At 39.9% G+C, this 18992-nt stretch overlaps 1 protein-coding gene across 1 annotated transcript; it reads right to left on the bottom strand.

Annotated features, from left to right (window-relative positions):
- Window positions 1-6814: 6814 nt before the first annotated feature.
- Window positions 6815-18754, bottom strand: hnf4g (hepatocyte nuclear factor 4, gamma). The gene is made up of 11 exons (XM_010771690.1): window positions 18550-18754; window positions 13468-13627; window positions 13203-13297; window positions 12349-12455; window positions 12106-12255; window positions 11597-11684; window positions 10770-10922; window positions 10002-10051; window positions 9648-9834; window positions 8538-8657; window positions 6815-8154 (listed from the first exon to the last, which is right to left on the bottom strand). The coding sequence occupies exons 1-11, from the start codon at window positions 18578-18580 to the stop codon at window positions 8045-8047; spliced, it is 1251 nt and encodes a 416-aa protein (XP_010769992.1). The 5' UTR covers window positions 18581-18754; the 3' UTR covers window positions 6815-8044.
- Between the last annotated feature and the right edge of the window lie 238 nt (window positions 18755-18992).

Below are 18992 nucleotides of genomic sequence, written 5' to 3'. Positions count from 1 at the left end.
CCTCCCTGGTGCTTTTGTACTGCTTACATCCCGGCTCCGCACTAACAAACTTTATTTCTGATTGATACTTATAGTCCACCGCAGGGATTTCAGAATATTTTTGACCTGAGGCGGGAGACTTTTATTTTGACATCTCCTCCCCTGGCACAATTCCAGATTTGAGATTGTACTCGATAAAGCTTCTGTGATGGAGGTTGTTTTTACAACGAGGTGGAAATGAGCGGTAAACCTTCTCGGATGTGTTTCCTAATTAACCAAATGATTTGGCCCTAAGGGTGGGCTACTGACTAATGTGTACTGTACATTGTGTACCACCCAAGATTGATGGCAGAGTCTATTTGAAGGCATTAAAGGAAATTAAAAACTTTTTCGCAGTTGTACCACAACTTTGGACTGATACGTACTGAGAAAATAATTTCGTCATAGGTTTATTTAAGTAAAGTGATCAGAAGTTGTATTTATAGCCAAACATTTACAATAATCGTGCCTAAAACTGGGCCTATTACAGCATGTAAGAGCTTCTTAACATGCAGTAGTCCATTTACTTCATGCTATATGTGCATAATAGCATTTATGACATATTTACCATCTATGGTGAAAATAACCTCAAACTCTCTTCACTGTTCATTCTGTCTGACCAACACGCAAATCAGGCTTTAAAAAGCTTTTCACATGATGCAATATATGATAAATTAACATTTTCAAATGTGCTTTTCTGACAAATGACACTAATAATTTAAGTAAAATCTCCGAAAAAAACTAAAACTGACAGGTGTAAGAAAATGCATCTGTCAGAAGTGATCGTTGATTGGTGTGGCTCTATTGCTTTGAAATACATATGCATTCATGTTAACATACATTTGCGAACACAAAGGCTAAAGCATCCATTCTGCAGAGTGCTGTCCAGAAGCCTGTCTGTGTGAGGAAAATATATGCAGCTCAAATCAAAGTGAGGTTGCACACAGTAATCTTTCTCTATTAAGGATGTCACATTTTGCAATCTTTTCGCAATCGCGGCCTAATATGCTTTACCACTCCACTGCTGGGTTGGTGAGCTTCTGCAATTCGCATACACACACACACACACTCAGGCTCTCATCACACACATCCACGCTGTGTAGGTACCCTGCTGAAAGAGGCAGTCATGTGTGTCTTTCAGATAGGAGTTGAGAAAGCCCTTGATTAGGACAGGAAGTCATGTGTGTAAAATTCACACTTTTTTTTTACCACCACTGTCTCTCTCTACATTGCAATGGTAGTGTGTGTCTGTGTAACGCACACCTCTATAGAGATCATAATTAACTGACGCAAAGGTAAATAGTAATATAAAATTAATTACACGCTAACAGTGAATTCCTTTGTACGTTTTAAAGTGAGCTCAGTTCTAATTTCGGGGTAAAATAATTATATCCGGAGCTGTTTTGGAAATGAAAGACCCTGCCTCGGCTATGAAAGGCAAATTATTTACACTTGGTTTGTTTCTGATGATAAAATTCAAAATGGAGACCCAACAGTCTTGTGAACTGGAGATAAAAGTGTCTATTGTCTAATTCTACTGATCTCCCTCAGGTGCATTTAGATCTTTTGTTCTGTTTAATTATTAAACTTTTACTCAGCAATGCGGCACTTAGTTTCACAAATGTCCGTTAGCATGCTAATGTTAGCCATACCTTCACTGAAGCAATTGTCAAATCCACCTAAAGATGATCCTGTACATTTGTATATGTTGCAATGTTCTAGACAATGTTTTGTAATGGTGTGCTTTGCAAAAAACAACAACATACAATTAGGAAACCTCCCTAAGTCCCTCCTTAATGATAAACTTCTTGCTTCAAGTTGGTGAATTGAGCGGGTTTGATGAAAATGGAAAGAGCATGGGAGCTTTTCCAGTTGAGAAAAAGTGAGGGTCACCAATTACTCAAGACACAACATGTCTTGTGACTGCATTATCGCATTATGGACTATTGATGGAACTGTCACTGGGGAAATTGCCATCTCTGCCTCTTCGGTGATGGATTTCTCCCTGATTGCAGAACATAAAAATGGTCCAAAGCTCTTCCTCTTTGATTCTCAAGGACTGAAAACAAACACTTCAAACTTGACAATTATGCTTTAGATACATTAGATACAGATTATTTTTAGCTATCCAGCACTATTGTGCCTTCTTGAAACATCTTTGTTTATAATATCATTTTCTCTTTGTTATTTGCAGGAATACTTCATGATGTACCGACTCAAACTCAAACTCAAGCTCATGGCCGAATGCAAGGTAGGCTGTATTTATTTCCACATACATGTCTATATGTTGTGCCGTGAAGGCAGCATTGCATGTGGACGGCAATATTTGTTGGTAGGTTTTTTCACTACTTGGATAGATGTTAGACATTCACGTTTATCAGAAGTCAATTTCTAGTGACTTTGGCAATTCCCTGGCTTGTCCTTTTGGTAGAACTCAAGTGGACATTTTTGTGAAATTTTTTGATAACTATATGACATATTTTAAATACATTTGGAATAAATAATCATACTGAGCAGATGGTAAATCCTAATAACTTTGGTAGTCCCCTGACTTCTCCTGTAGTACTCCCTGCAGCTCAACGTTTTCATTTATAAGCTCAAAACCTCAACATTTACCAAGTTAGTCAAGTTTCCAGAAAATGTATTAAATACATTTGTAATCCACTGCTTTTTTGTTAAGTGGCACTATAAATGTTGCATTTTATAGATTGACTTGTCACAGACATTAGGGCTAATAAGCAAATGTTATAATGCTAGCATACTCAAATAAGATGGTGAACAACAATATACCTGGCAAACATCCCTATGTTAGCATTAGCATTGAGCTCACCACAGCGTTGCAGAGCTGCTAGCATGGCTTCATGTTGTTCTAAATAGAGATGTGAACTGAAGGTCATGGGTTGGACCCCTGCATTAGCAAGTGAATCCAATCCTATCACACTGAGGCTGTTGGCTCTTCAACTCAATGCTTTTAAGAAGGGTGTCCCGGAAGGTTTCTCATTCTTCCTGAACAAGCGCCTAACTTAGCTGGAAAAACAAACCATTAACCGAAAAGCTGTTTGTTTGCAAAGAATGACAACTGGCCTGCGTGTCACATGGTCAAAACAAAGTGAAGGCGTTTTGAAAAGAGAGGTATCCAGCCTTACTTATAGCTTTGATTCCATGCTGCTTAGTGTTTAAATAAGGGCGGTATTCATACACCCTTATTACTCTTTGATATCACCTCTTATGGTGCAAACACAGCCCACCTACACGCTACTATTTGCAATGCATTTAGTGTTATTGACCAAGGTCCATATGCACCCTATGATTTAAGGAACCGAACACTGACTGTTACTGCGCTTCACTACAGGGTTCATAGTATCCTTTGGATTGAAGCTGCTTCCGTTTATGCTGAAGGAACCTTAGAGGGGGTAGAGAGGTAAGCATTTCCTTGATGCAGATGGAGTTATCTGAAGTCATGGCTCCAGTATTTAGTCCTCTCCCACCTTCTTCTCTCCTCTTCCCCTCCTCTTCTCTTTCGCCCCTTCTTTCTCAATTGTGTCCCTCGCCTCTGGCAAATGGGAGTCATTTGTTTGTGTGAACTTCCCATAACCCGCGGCGCGTGAGACACTTATCATTCAGAGTGGGGCTGCTTCGTCCTGAGTTGTAATACCTCCTCTCCTCTCCTCCTCGTCTTCTTCTTCTCCTCCTCCATTTTTCCCTCTCACACCAGTTTGTTCCAGCTGACATCATCTTTCTCCATTCTTTCACTGCCTCTCATACTACCTTCTCTCTCTTTTACATATGCCCCGTTCAGCCCATCTCCCCCCCTTCTCTCTCCAATCTCATCCCCCATGTAATCTCGGGGTACACAGGACCGTTTTTTTTTTTATTACTGCACTACTCATCTTATCATCCTCCCTGTCATTTCCCCTTGCTCCGGACTTTTTTATATTCCTTTATTCTAACAAGCCTGCATCTCTGAAGCCATCAGTGGTCCAGCCCTTTTCATTTCCCTAATGTACCCCCCCCCCACACACACACACACACACACACACACACACACACACACACACACACACACACACACACACACACACACACACACACACACACACCCTTGCCTGGCCCTAACCCCTAGTTTCATTGCCTTAACCTGCTTCCCATCATCATGATGTAGAGCAGCCCAGTTTCATGCAACTGTGTAAATCACCGTGTGTGTCATCAGCATTATCCGTGCATGTACTATCTCTGCAGGCGAAGTGAGCAGTGTCAACACAAAACAGGGAATGAGGGAATAAAAGAGGAAGTCAAAGAGAGAGAAAAATAAAGATGGAGACAGAGGGGTGAGACAGAAAGAGTAAAACAAGGAGAGGAAGAGAGTGATTTGAGGGAGGGAAAGCTGTCACTGAAGGCCGAGGGGAGCCTTAACCCTCTTGCTTGCTTTAATCCCTCATTTATGTGAACTCAGCTTTGGAAATGAAGCCGTCACTGTATTTTCCTTCCATGCTGTGGTATAATCAGAAACCACAAATGCATGCCACCCACACACACACACACGCACGCACACGCACACAGAGACAGTGGCAGGACAGAGACACCGAAAATCACTCAGGAGAGGTTTTAAATTCATTCCAGAGTTGGCGGCAGAGATTCGTACAGCTCACCTTGTCTCCTAGAGGAGGTATCATCGGATATGTTGGAGACAGGGGGGAATTATGGGTAAATGCACTGGTGAGGAATGATAGCCTGCAATCTCCGGCTCTAATCTGGGATCGCTGACACATGCCATTCATTTCAGACCGTGCCAATATTCCCCTGCATGGTGTCGAGCATACGTGTGTGACTTTCTCAATCTTTTATGCCAATTTCACAAATTCGATTCAGAACTGAGTAGCTAAATCACAGAATGCTAAAACAAACAAATTACAATATGTGTTGTTAAGATCATTTTAATGTATAATACTTGAACTGCAGTTGCAAATATCCAAATGTAACTTTTTAGTATGTGTCTCACTTTAGTTGAAAATAGTTTCAAAACAATAATTGTGATAAACTAATCTTAAATGCTGCAGCCAAGCAAGAAATGTATTCTAATGGCAATCAAATATGAAAACACGTTCTTTTTTTAAATTATTTGGATTTTTCGGAAATAATTTTGACATCAAATTAGCTTAAGACATTGTTTTCAGTCATTAAAGAGATGTGTTTCTATTGTGAATCCACAGACCTATACTGCCATCTAGTGTTTATAAGAGGAAAGGGTGGATGGAGTGGTGATGGGTGGATGGATGGATCAGTTATTGATGGACAGATGACCAGAGAAGTGGAAATAACCTTCAATAATACAGGTCACACATTAATTGCACATTTAAGCAAATCACTATAACGATTACATAAAAATATGTCAAAATGTGAACCACTTCCCTAAGGTTTGGTACTTACTTTATGGAAAGAATACATTCATTATCGATTCACATTTAGTGAGTTGTTATTAGTGTTTAATGATAATCAAGAGCCTCTTAAAATGTATATACATTCTCAACAAATACACATTATCAGCACCTGGTCTGAAAATAAAATCGGACAAAAAAATCATATTCCTGTCCATCCTTCGCTCCTCCATCCTCTTCCTCCCCCTCGTCGCCCTCCTCAGGTGGAGCGAGCGTCATACTGGTGTGTAATATCGTTCTGTCAGTGTGGGCAGCCGTGAGGTGTGTGTGTGTGTGTGTGTGGGGGGGGGAACAGTGCGCCTCAGATGAGATATGTGACTGGCATGCTAACACGCAGTTTTATCTGAGGAAAAAGACAGAGACAGGGCGCCCACATCTCCTCACTATGGGCCTTTGATTAAAGCTCCCTGGGTACACACACACACACACCAAAAACACACACACAGGAGCACACAGATTATAAATAAATTGCAGGTATAGGAGCATACACACACATACAGTATACATACACACATCCTCCCACTGTGGGTGGTATTGTTTTGACCTAAGCCAGGTAGCTTGTCCATTATGAAGTTGATAGGAGGATTTGGCCATGTTGATTCTAGACAGCATCATATCCTCCACCATAAATAACCTGAGTGTTGTCTCCGACTCACACAACAATATACAGAGAATAAGAGCTCTCGGCTTTATCCCCCAGTCTCATCCACTGCACACACACACACACACATACACACAAACACACTATCTCTCTCGCAAACAGACACACACTCTCTCTATCACACATACTCGCACACACACACACACACACACACACACACACACACACACACACACACACACACACCGATAAAAATGATTGTGTATGGATGGAAGTAAACAAAATAACAGATTTAAAAGTACAGTTGGTCGCGGCACGGCTCAGTTTCATCTCCCATTGTCGTTTAACAATCTAGTTTGGCTTTAGGCTTGGTCCCAAAGTGTGTTTTCTCAGGTGGATGGAAAGTCGTTTGATTTTAGATGAGCAGCTGCATCCGGCAGTGCCGTCTCAATAGCGTCCAAAAAAGCTTTACATACACACCATACACACCATACACTCTAACCAATGGAACCGTGAGGCAGCATGATGAAGGAAATAATGGACGCACCACACTCTGTATTCTTGCATGTGGAGACACCATATTGAAATACATTCTGTCAATTTATCATCATCTGTTTGTTTAAATTGTTTTTCCTTTTTGGATCAAATGTAAAAATGTCAATTTCCATTTATTCTTTAGCAATATCTATTGAAATGGTTTCCTTTGACTGCAGCGACAGATGCCTGTTTGATTGAAAAGCAATTTATCTTTTTCCATTTTACACTTTATTTAGTCCTATACAAAAAAATGAATCAATGCATTCTTATATAACACATGGTTTTCAAATGATGCACACTGTATACAATAAGTAGTCAATTTACATTTAGTACAATGCTGTATTTCCTCTTGTGACAGCAAGAGGGCGCTACTGAGCCACAACACACTGTGTCTCTCACTGTAGGTCTGACCCATAGACTGGTCTGACCCCACATTCAATTAATTCATTTCAAACCAAATAGTCAAAATGGCATTTTAAACAATTTACTGCATAAATGAAGAAATATACACATTATCAAAGAAATACACAGTTGATTCTAGAAATGTAAAATAGCAAAACACTTTTATATTCCACAAACTTCCATTTGTCTATATACAATAACAAGTTACAATTTATCCATATTCCTTTTGCATTTCACTTGAGTTCTTTCAAATGTACAGTATGTATAAATTATAAGATTGTTGGTAATATCATGTTTACTCTGGCCACTCTGTTCCCATTTATATTGTATTTTAGCTGCTGAATACATGTATGTTTAAAATACTAGCACCATAGTGTATGATATATGTATTCATGGCCCAGTATTAAATACAAACCAGTAAACTTTCAGAGTCTTTTTGGATAGACAACTTAAATCCTGAAAATAAGCAACAATGTCCCTGAATGTCACACACATTTCATACACAATGACTGATGTATACATTCATTCATAATGTATAAAACAAAACATTCAATTTGTATTTGATGGCAGGAGGGATTTGTTGACAGCAGGCCTTGATTATTATCATTTCATTGCAGTTTTTTTAAGCTAGTACTTGTACTTTTACTCTTTGTCAGAACTCGCCGTTGCAGTCTTTGCGGTATAGATAGACCTAAAGAAACATGTGCCCAGGGGCCATTTTTCTGCAAATATGTGCCTAATAAAGCAGAACATTAGTCAAGCAAACAATCAAAAACATTTGAGGTGTTTAAAAGAAGAATATCTAGTTGTAAAACAGAGATACTGTTGTATTTGTTTAGGTAACCAGCAGTATGCACCGGAAAGTGAGATATTTAAGTAATTGTAGCTTTTATTACATCTGAGTAGTTGTTGCAACATGAGCAGGAGTCACAGGGGGGAGAGGCAGGGTAAAGTCTAACCACGGAACAGGGAGGTTTCATAATCTTTACACCATGACCACGCATGTTTAGAGGACACCGTGCCCGTGTCACGCTCTCTGACAGAGTGCAGGTCAGAGATCTGTCTGTGAGGGTGAGGGGCTGGCTGGAGGACAGAGGGGCTGGGGGAAGTGTTTGTACTTCTCTGGGGGGCTGGGTGATGGGATGGGAGTGTCAGGAGAGGCTGCAGGGAGAAAGAGACATTATATGTTTTAGCAAATATTAGGAAAAAGGTCATATTGTATGCACAAATACGGTAAAATGTATTGACTGTGGCCCAGGGGAAATGTTACACTGCTTTATAGATACAGCCCCCATCAATCTTCCGTGGCCATTAGGTGGTGTAATATCGCCAAATGCATTTTTTATTTTAAATGAAATCATGCAATACTCATCAATTCTTCAGAATGTTACATTTTTATGGATTCACATTCAGGTGGCCTATTTATTCTCTTCAAGGTAATGGAAACACAACTGGAGAATACTTTTTTGACATTTCACGCAGAGAGATGAATTGGACATCAATGTCGCTTTGATATTTCATGTGTGACTGTATGTGTTTCTTACCAATCTGTGGACTGTGAGTGACAGGCATGGTGCTGATGACCAGTGTGTGTCCAGTCAGAGGGTCCTGTGTCAGCTGGGTGTGTGTCGGGTGGTGCAGGTGTGTGGGCTCCAACGTGAGGCCTGAACACATACGTTTTAGTTACAGAGAAATCTATATATTTATATAGATTTAATCAGGTTACATTGAAGGGTTCACACACTTAATGAAACACTCCAAACACAGATTCCTTCTCTCACCTAACAAGCCCTCATCAAACCAAAAAGAACCAGTGCACGAATAAATCCCTATTCTGGACATTTTAATTAATTGAGGGAGTCAAGTTTTCCAAATGTATTCAGAGTTTATTTCAAAAGTGTATTGGCATGTGTGCATGTTTTATACAGTAATTGAGTCAGGCTGCCGTAACTTAATTTAAAAAGCTGATGGATCTATGTAAGAAGCTCTGCATGCTAAAGTACTCCCTCGTTTTATAAGGAAAAAAAGGAATTTGTTTAGTTTCACTTTCTTGATTGTGTGGCTTGGTTTGAAAATATATGTCAGCATCACATTCACATAACTAAATATAATCCCCACAATATTTCAATGCTAGTTGTTATCTGTGTTTGGTTTGTTCTGCATATCTACAGGATGCTGAAAAATAAAACACACATCTCTTTTTCTAAAGGTCTTCTAAGTCAGCTTGTCATATCGAGGGTTGTTTTTAGCATATATGGAGAAGACATTTTTGGAGATGACTTAGCTTTTATTTCCCACCTCACCCGGTGCTTCTGTTGTCTGTCATGGCTCTGCTTAGAATATGTTTGATGCATTCTACCTTTAAAAACAGATTTCCTTATTCATACACGTTTCAATGTGTTTGCAGATGTCTATTTTGTCTGTGTTTGGATTATCTGAAGTTAAACCAACTCTCTGCAAACTTTTACCTATTGTATATATCCAGGAAAACTTTGGAGATGTACTTTCTGTTTATGTGTTTCACTTCTTCATGCCTGCCCAGTTGCACACATTTATCATTGAATAGCTCCAGTGGAACTTTTGTTTTTCCTAGCTGAAGGTCACCCTATTTTTCTTTCTGCAGGTTTACAAGCAGTCACACGGGTTGCTCTCACCTCCCAGCAGCATCTCGTGCAGCAGGTTGTCTATCTTGGCCAGGCCGCAGAGCTTAATGAACTGGAGCTGTTCGATCATCTGCCAGGTGATGCTCTGCAGGGTGGGCAGCAGGAGCAGCAGCTCTCCAAAACGACCCCTGGAGTCATACTGACGGTCATTAATGTAGTCCTCCAGACTCATCTGGACCTGCACAAACACAAGGCCAAGTCTCCTGGTAAGTGGGTGGATTAGTATCTATCAAAGTGTTTGATACAATGCTAAGTAAAAGCCACAGTGGTAGTAAGGGGTCTTGTCGTAGAGCATAGTAGAAAAATAACTACATCACTGCAATAAGAGTCAAATGTTCGCCCTACCTGCAGACGGATGGCCTTGATCTTCGACGGGTCCCTCAAAGACTTTGCATCTGCAGATTGAAAAGGCACGGTGTGGAAGTGGGGGGTGGGAGGAGGGAGGGATTGAAGGACAGAAGGGTGAGAGAAGAAAAAAAATCTGAAAGATCAGGAATGGGATTGAGGATATGTGTGGAATTGATGGAATGATTATGGTCCAACTGGGGCATGGAGGTAGAATGAGGAGATTTAGTGAAGGGGAGAAAAAGGGGTGACAGGTAACACCAGATGGGGGAGGGGCTGCGCTCACACTAGGCCAGGGAGATAAAAAAGGGAAAGAGGGATTGGGATCTCACTTCGAGGGGAAATGTAACGAGATGAATAGGATTGGTTGGGAGAGGAGGGATGTGGACAGCAATATCAATGGGTCAAATATTTAGTTTGCTATTGTCAATACTTACTATGATATTCTGTCTTTAATGGTTTATTCTTTATTGTATTATTATTGCATTATCTATCTGGAGATGACAATTGAATGTAATGTTTTTAGCCCTTAGTATTAACCCTTTTGAAATTCTGATAAATATTATACAGATGTGGGCTATTACTCAGATCAATCCCTGTGCCAAGGAGATTACCAAAAGCAATTTAAAAAATAGTATATATGAATCTTGCCTAAGTAAATGAATCTTGTGTTCAGAACTTACGATAAATCTAAATAGCAAACACAGACAATAGTTCCTGAAAACAGACGAAAGGTATCCCTAAGAAGAGGGAAATCGTTTTAATTACCTGGGTCGAAGAAGACGATAGCCTTGAGCGCTGCATACTCGTTATCGTCTATTTGAATATCCTGAAAGGGATGCACCAGCTCACCCAGCACTCGGTTAGCAACCTTAAACATCTCCTGCTCAGGACTGTTCCTGTGGATCACACAGCCAGTTCCTGTAGACACAGAGAGAACCGTTTAGTACCGAGAGGGGGGGGGGGTAAGGTGTGTGGTAGAGTGAGGAGAACAAATGTAACCTTTAGAGAAAAACAGTTTTAAATCTGACTTCAGTGAAGTTATGATCCTATATAGCAATAGACATTGTGTGTGTTTGAGTGTATGTATTTGATATATCTGCCTACACTATGATGTTGGTGAATGCCTAGGTAATGATTAATGTCGTTTACAAGAGACACATTTGACGCTACAAAGAAATCACTTTTGGTTAATCATTCTCAGCTAATTCAACATTTAATCGCAAACACTTCACAATACAGTACTCCAAACTGTTAGTAGTTGTCAAGGCAGGAGGGAAGAAATACCTGATGATCAATGAATTGCTAAAAACTAATTCCTGGGTAATCCAAGGGCTATATAGTAGATCAAAGACAGGGGAATACTACATTGATGGATCATTAGCTAATGATTAGTTCAGTGTTCCTTCATCATAGCTGCTGAACTCAACGATTGATTAATGATCAGGTCGTTCCCCATTATTTACACGGTCGTTCCCTAAGAAACCACGCATATTTATGTTTACCCTAAAGTGTTACTAATTGGATCAGCCTTCACACTTAAGAGTGCTTATGCTACGTTAAAATAAGATGCTTTTCTACTGGAGAGTTCATACCTAAAAGCAGGAAGTCCTTGAATGGCATTGACCTTTTAGCGACCCCGAGCAAAAGGTGTTCACCTGCATGAGCCCTGAGCAAACTCACCTGGAAACACACACACACACACACACACACACACACACACACACACACACACACACACAGTTAAGCACAGACCCCAAGCAATGCAACAAAGCCCCCACTTTTGCCCTTACACACATCACATAGCTGTAGTTTAAGTACACTACTGTATATTTAGTCAAATCTATAATGTTGTACTTATATATTGCTTTTAATAATCTTTCATTTAATCTTTCTTTCATCCAAACTGAAAGTTATTTGTTATAATAAACAACTTGTTTAAGATGCAGGCACAAACATGATAAATATTAAAAGAAAACACTTTGAAGTCTGAGAGGTATTACTTTACATTAATGACAGGAGATTAAAACTAACAAGGAGGAATTATTTCCTGCAAGCGACAGAATAATCAAAGTTGACCAATCATGCGCCAAAGCCCCAATACCTGGTCATCCAATGGCAGTTCTCCAAATGCAGGAATGTACTTGGCCCACTCCACCAACACTAACAGCTGTTGTCTCATTGAATCACACACATCTCCCACAGTGGCCGACTTCTGCTCCGAGATGTCTGTTAATCCGAGTGGAGCAATGACCTACAGGGAGAAAAATAATAGTTTCCAGGGTCAAAATCCACTGATTTCCTTGTCTAAGTAATTTAATCATGCACAGGAATAATGGATTGTCACCTGTTGGGCCAGTGATTCAGCTTGAGCCAAAATAGTAATGGGGGGCAAGTCTTGGGAGTCAGGGATACTTCTTCTGGAGCTGATCCGATCTCTCTCGTTCTGTACGGCTAAAACGAAACAGAGAGCTGTAAGGTTTCTGTGTGTGAAGCAGAAAAAGCAATTAATAGGAATTGCAAAAGTCCACTAACTTTTCAAACTGGAATACGTCTAGCTATCTTTCTTTTATTCAAGTGTCTGTCTTGGTTTAGTGTCGGGAATTTAGCTGTGTTAAAAGTTGGGGGTTAGTCCATAAATGCAAACGATGGGAGAGCCGCTATGGAAGTTAATATTTAAGAAAAATAGTTATACAGGCTGGCATCAGCAACCGGAGTCAAACGTTAACCAGTTGGATTCCAGAACAACATGTTTGAATAACACATGATTAGGTGTCATATAACTCCTTGCCAAGGTTATACCCCTCATAAATATAGACACACACACACACACACACACACACACACACACACACACACACACACACACACACACACACACACACACACACACACACACACACTAAGTAATCACCTAGTTTATTGCCCAGCCCATTTCAACCATCTTGAAGCAGCTTTCAGATTCTCTTAAGACAGCCTCTCCCTAAGGGCCACCAGGTTTATGTAAAGAGTCTACTTTGAGTCAGTGGAAAAGATGAAAAATAATAATTTAAGATGAGCATATATAGCCTATACTTCCGACAATACGGAATAAATATCTACTGGGGTATCCAAATAGTTTAGACATTCTATTTTGTTTATCTAAATGTATACTTTTGGTGGAGTTTCAGGATGAAACATTGTTTAGAGAGGTTTCCCTACCTTCTTTCTTCATGCCAGCCCTGAAGCATTTGTTGAGTCTGCAGAAACGACACTGGTTCCTCTTATCTTTATCCACAATGCACTGCCTGCTGAACCTGAAGTAGACACATGTACAACGATATATAGGTAGCTTCACAGAGCAATACAACAATGTGCCATGCAATGACACGTTTTAGTTAGATCTACAGGCTACAAGAGTATGTTACCTATGTAAGTGTGTCATGATATAAAGTGTGCTCTCACAGTATATGTTTGCTATCTGTACCTGCAGGTGTATACGTGGCTCTTGCGTATGGAGCGTCTGAAGAAGCCCTTACATCCGTCACAGCTGGAGGCTCCGTAGTGTTTCCCCGTGGCTTTGTCTCCACAGATGGCACAGTTACTGCTCACCCCGTCTGGCAGGTTGGGCTCAGTCGGCATGCTGTCTGAAACACAGGTAAACACACAGAAACATACTCATACATCTGTATATTACCATGCAGAAGTGCCTTACACCTGCATTCTTTCTAAATGCCAGCAGGGGGCAACACCAGTAATCGCAGAAAGAAGTGTGATTGTATAGAAGTCTATGAAAAGAGCAGTGCTAGTGTGTAGATACCTTATTGTTTGCTAAGATGCTAATGCTAATGGTGGGCTGTCTGGACCTGCTGGGCCTCGTAACTCACCAGCTCCATTTCCTCAAAATATGTTTGCTTCTAAAAGTTTAGTATGGTCCAATGATAGGACTGTAACTGCATTATTTCAGATAATTGAAGCCACCATGTGCGGGATTATAGCATCTTAATACTCTAGTAAATGTATCCTGTGTAGATCCAATAGTGTAAACGCAGAGGTTTTTTGGTGTTGTTTTACGTGTTTGAACGTAAAAGGAAAAAAATAAACATAAATCCGGGAAAAGAATGAATGGGAGACAAATCATCTGGCATTTTGAACATTACCGTTGCCAGTTTTTCCTCCTCATCATCAGCATTGTCATAATCATCAGTGTTGTTATTATTATTATTATTATTATTATTATTATTATTATTATTATTATTATTATCAGAAGCATCATCATCATAACCAGAATAAAAACCATAACCATCATCAAACCTAACATTCATAGCAGGTAAAAGTTCATACTGCATTTACACACAACGACACACACACACACACACACACACACACACACACACACACACACACACACACACACACACACACACACACACACACACACACACACACACACGTCTCTCAGTCTCACGCCAGGCAGTGCAGATGAGTCAATGTTCGACTAACTCTCTGCTCACATGCTGAGGTGACATCAGTGCAGCGCTGCGTGCAAGCTCTTCAATAAAATAGATCTTTATGACCCATACCTGCCTCTCCTTCCTAAACACTTTCATGCTTTAACCACCGAATCCCAGCACTTTTCTTTCCTACACCACCACTGATTTTCACTTATACCCAATATAGCAATATAGAAACAACAGTGAAGTGAAATTATTTAAAAGTGTTAACAGGCAACCATGCACGCACTATTGCTCAACCTTCAAATGTCATGAGTTTCAAAATCAGTAAATATATTAATAGGAACCCATACTAATTTCCTTTTTCTGCAAATAGCAACTAATTTGCCTTTGTGCTAGTCTCACGCCACATCTGCAGTGAAGCCCCAAGTTCTTAAGAACACTCATCCGTAGATGCTTTAAGGTGCTGCATATTCATTATATGCACAGTACATGACTCCTTTTATGTCTCTGTACATATTAAGTCTCACTTAGTAAATGTATGATAAGGTGCTTATCATTCTGTATCATTGATTATAAAGATGGTTTATCTAGACACCATTATACTCTATGTAAGCAAATCTAATTTAACATGCAGGCTGAAAATCACAGGTTTTGTTCTCAAATAAGTGTTTTTATGTGCACGCCATGTATTGTGTATGTGTGTGTGTGTGTGTGTGCGTGTGTGTGTGTCTGTGTGTGTCTACATGCACTTACCTCCTCCTCCTCCACAGAGCACCTCTGCATTCTCAAAGCCCAGGGTGCTGTATGAGGGATCCAGGCCTTCACAATAGTTTGCTACTTCCATATCTAACAGAGATTTACTCTGAGGAACAGACGGATACTTCATTACTGTTCTCCACCCTTTCTTCTTCTTCTTCTTCTCTTCTCAGACCACTCTATAGTCTCTCTTTCTGCTAGTCCATCTAATTCCTACAGACATGATAAGGGAGATCCCTGGCATAACAGATCTATAATCCCGTTTGATTGGGCCAGAAGCAGGGAGAGGGGGAGGAGCCGTGGAAAAGACTGCTCACCTTATTGCACATTACTTATCTGTCCTTCTCTCTCGCACTTATCACAGGGGATGGATAGATAGTGTGGAAGGAGATATATCCCTTCACCTCCTCCACTTTTTTATATTTTATTTTCACCATGAGCTAGATTGTATCAGATTTTGAAGGTTGGATATGTATCTAGGGTGGGGGCGAATGGTATTTTCTACAGGCACATACATCTTGTGTGTGTGTGTGTGTGTGTGTGTGTGTGTGTGTGTGTGTGTGTGTGTGTGTGTGTGTGTGTGTGTCCTTCCCAGGCCTCCTAATCTAATCAATAGTGGAGTAATAGCACCACCACCTCAGCAGATATAATCTATAAAGAAGTGGAAAACACTGATAACTTCCAGTACCTCTTCCACAAACACTCCCTCATCCAACATCCAACCCTAATTAATAAAAGTTAATAAAATATGTATTATGTAGGCCATTTTCTAACTGGCCACTGTAAACATCTCAAAAGACATTAACTCAGTTGAAAGACTGTATTTCTTTTATTTTTGAATAGCTTAGTGGGTCATTTTTTCAATTTAAAAAAAAAAAAAAAGGGATTTTATGCAGGTTTGCGTTATAGTCATTGTTTGTAATCAGTAATTATCTACATTTGTAGGTTGCTGCTGCTGAAGATGCATGAGCATTTTCAGACAGTGACACACTTAGAGAATCTTTGTTCTTTTCCTTTGATAATGATGAGCCAATCAGCTGAGGAAAACAAGTAACTACTGGAGAGCAGCCTGCATTATTGTTCAGCTCAAGTTCTAAAAATGCATGAGAGTAAGTGAAACTCAAACATACGGGTTAAACAGTTGAGCTGCCTTTTCTTCAGTGCAGGAATGCTGTAAACACACCGTCATTTAGTACCCTAAACCTGTAAGATGTCCCAACCCGCCCATTTTACATCGGGAGTTTCATTGCACTAAATCTTTTTGTGTGGCTTACAGGTAATCAGTTTGGGGCATTTTGTTAGAGAGGGCCGTAAATGATAAGAGGCAGTATTATGGGAGATGTGATGCCCTACATCAGTAATGAGAGATGGCAACGCAGCCAGAAAGCGCGGGGGTAATATTGGCTGAGTAAATCAGAACGTACATTATCACAGATTACTTAGGGGACATAAAGGGAAAAAGAAATTAGTATCCGGTCACAGGGTAATAACTGACATCTTAGTTAATACGCAAGGCTGGGATAAAAGGGGTTGAGTGTCATAGCCAAGAGAGACAGATAGAGAGAGGAGTGATAGAAAGAAGTGAGAGATTACAGTTTAACCAGGCCTGCTGACACATCAGGTTTCTGGAGGAGCAAGAATAATTTACTCTTTACAGCCACACACACACACACACACACACACACACACACACACACACACACACACACACACACACACACACACACATAAAAAGGACTGACACTGCAGCACGAGTGTGGTGGATTCAATGTATCGTCATCAAATATGGAAGTAAATCTGCATTAGGTTAAAAGAAGGGGTAAAGTGAGAATATACACTGCATGAAAATGGTGTTTAGGGGCTATTGGTTTAAAATACAAAAAGAAAGCAAGGCGTGTTGAGTTTTCAGGCTTTGAGGACAGATGAAATTCCAGTATTCATTCAAGTGAAAATCATTTTTGCTTTTCTGAAAAGGTTAAAAGGTTTACAAAGCTCTTGCCGCCTCACCCTCCTCTTGTAAGTGCAAGGACAACACGCCTAGGAATTCAAGTCTTTATTATTCTCATGAGTGCGTTTAATCTTTTTCTTTCTACCCTTTCAATGTTTGGCCAATCATGCCCTCTTGATTTATCTAGATACAATGTCCCAATCACTCTAGCTAATCAGCGGATTATAAAGACATGACACTCTGAATATTAACACTACTAGGTTAACATTACACATTCATACAAATACTTGAAAACATTATGATTTCTTCAGCTGAAAACCAAACAGGACGTCACTGAGAAACCGTGTCTGCTTAGCAACCAAAAGCTATACCAAGCCATAAAGCCCTGCGCTAAGAGGCTACCTCTGTGTGAACTGGCCATAATACTGTCGCCTCTATTTAGATTAGAGGTTTTAATAGCTGCAGATGATGCTCTGCCACCAAACTGACTCTAGTAAACCTCTACTTCCTGATACCTGGGCAGCAGTAAAACACAGTAGAATATTGTTCACTCTTGAAACTCATCCGACTGATTAGCTTTTCTTTTGAAAGAGTTATTTGCTTTTTATTCATGTTAGCTGCTATGATATTGAGCAACTTAATAGAAACATATTAAAGAATCATTTTAAACAACACTCCTATAACACTTTACAATTTCCTGCATTCTTTATGTATTATGCAAAAGGTCCTTAAAGTTCCCTCAAGTAACAACATGATAATAATATCAATATCAATAATAATATAATAATATAATAATATCAACCTTACACTAAATTAAAGGACTAAAAAAAAAAGTTTTTTGTGCGTATTATTATATTACACACTAATGTATCTATTTAACTTTTAGCATGTATGTATTTTCAGTAGTGCTATCACAGTAGAAAAACACAATGTGTCTGTATAACCATCTTTCTGCTTAGCAACCTGCTGCTCTGTAGCTGCTCTTCTTATTGATGACATCCCCTGCACAGGTGAACACGTTTATCACATGATCTTTACAGCACCGCATGCGGGACAAAGTGAGTCTCTTATCTTTTGTTTTATAAAATACTGTGGCGAGAACACCATCTCATGAAATACACCGGACAAAACAAAACACATAATCTACACAATTTGGGCAACCCCATTTTTATCCTACAATTCAAAAGCATATTCTTTACAGAACACAAAACCAATTGAAGTGCACGGCGAGTAGAAGCATTACCTCCAACATATAAACCACGTGATTTAGCAGAACCAAACTTCCTTCATTAAGAGCTCAAGGTAAGCTTCCTCTTCAAAACCTCATAATAACTCATAATGCTTACAGTTGGCGTGGATGTTTTGCATGTTTAGAACTATATATTTTCACGAGAGGACTTTGACTTACCTGTGCTTCTGTTTCCGTCTGGAATGTGCATTTATCCAGGTGTACCGTGATCAGCCCTTCAGCGCGACATTAGTCTCCCGCTGAGAATAGGTCAATGATAAAAGCGCTCAACAATATTAAAAGGGAAGGTTGGAGAGCTGAGCGGGATATCATTCATGGAGCAGCACATTGGATGGCGCCACCATAGCCCTGTCATTAGATCGATTTACTAAACAAACTCAAACCAGGGTGGGGATGTTAAACAGTAACCCAGAGCCATAAAAACCAAAAGGAAAGGATCACCAGGTGTGTGTGTTTGTGTGCGTGTGTGTGGGTGTCAGTTAGGGCCTGTAACACCCCCTCTGAGGGCAGAAGGTAACAGATTCAAGAGGCTTGAGGTAATGTTTCACAAAATAATGGTGAAGAAGTAACCATTTTAGACGTTTAATTTCACTCTGTACACA

The sequence above is a fragment of the Notothenia coriiceps genome, unplaced genomic scaffold, assembly GCF_000735185.1.
Source record: "Notothenia coriiceps isolate Sejong01 unplaced genomic scaffold, NC01 NC01_scaffold00010349, whole genome shotgun sequence".
NCBI lineage: Eukaryota > Metazoa > Chordata > Actinopteri > Perciformes > Nototheniidae > Notothenia > Notothenia coriiceps.
Note: the sequence above shows the minus strand (reverse complement) of the source record. Positions and strands in the feature narration are given on the sequence as shown.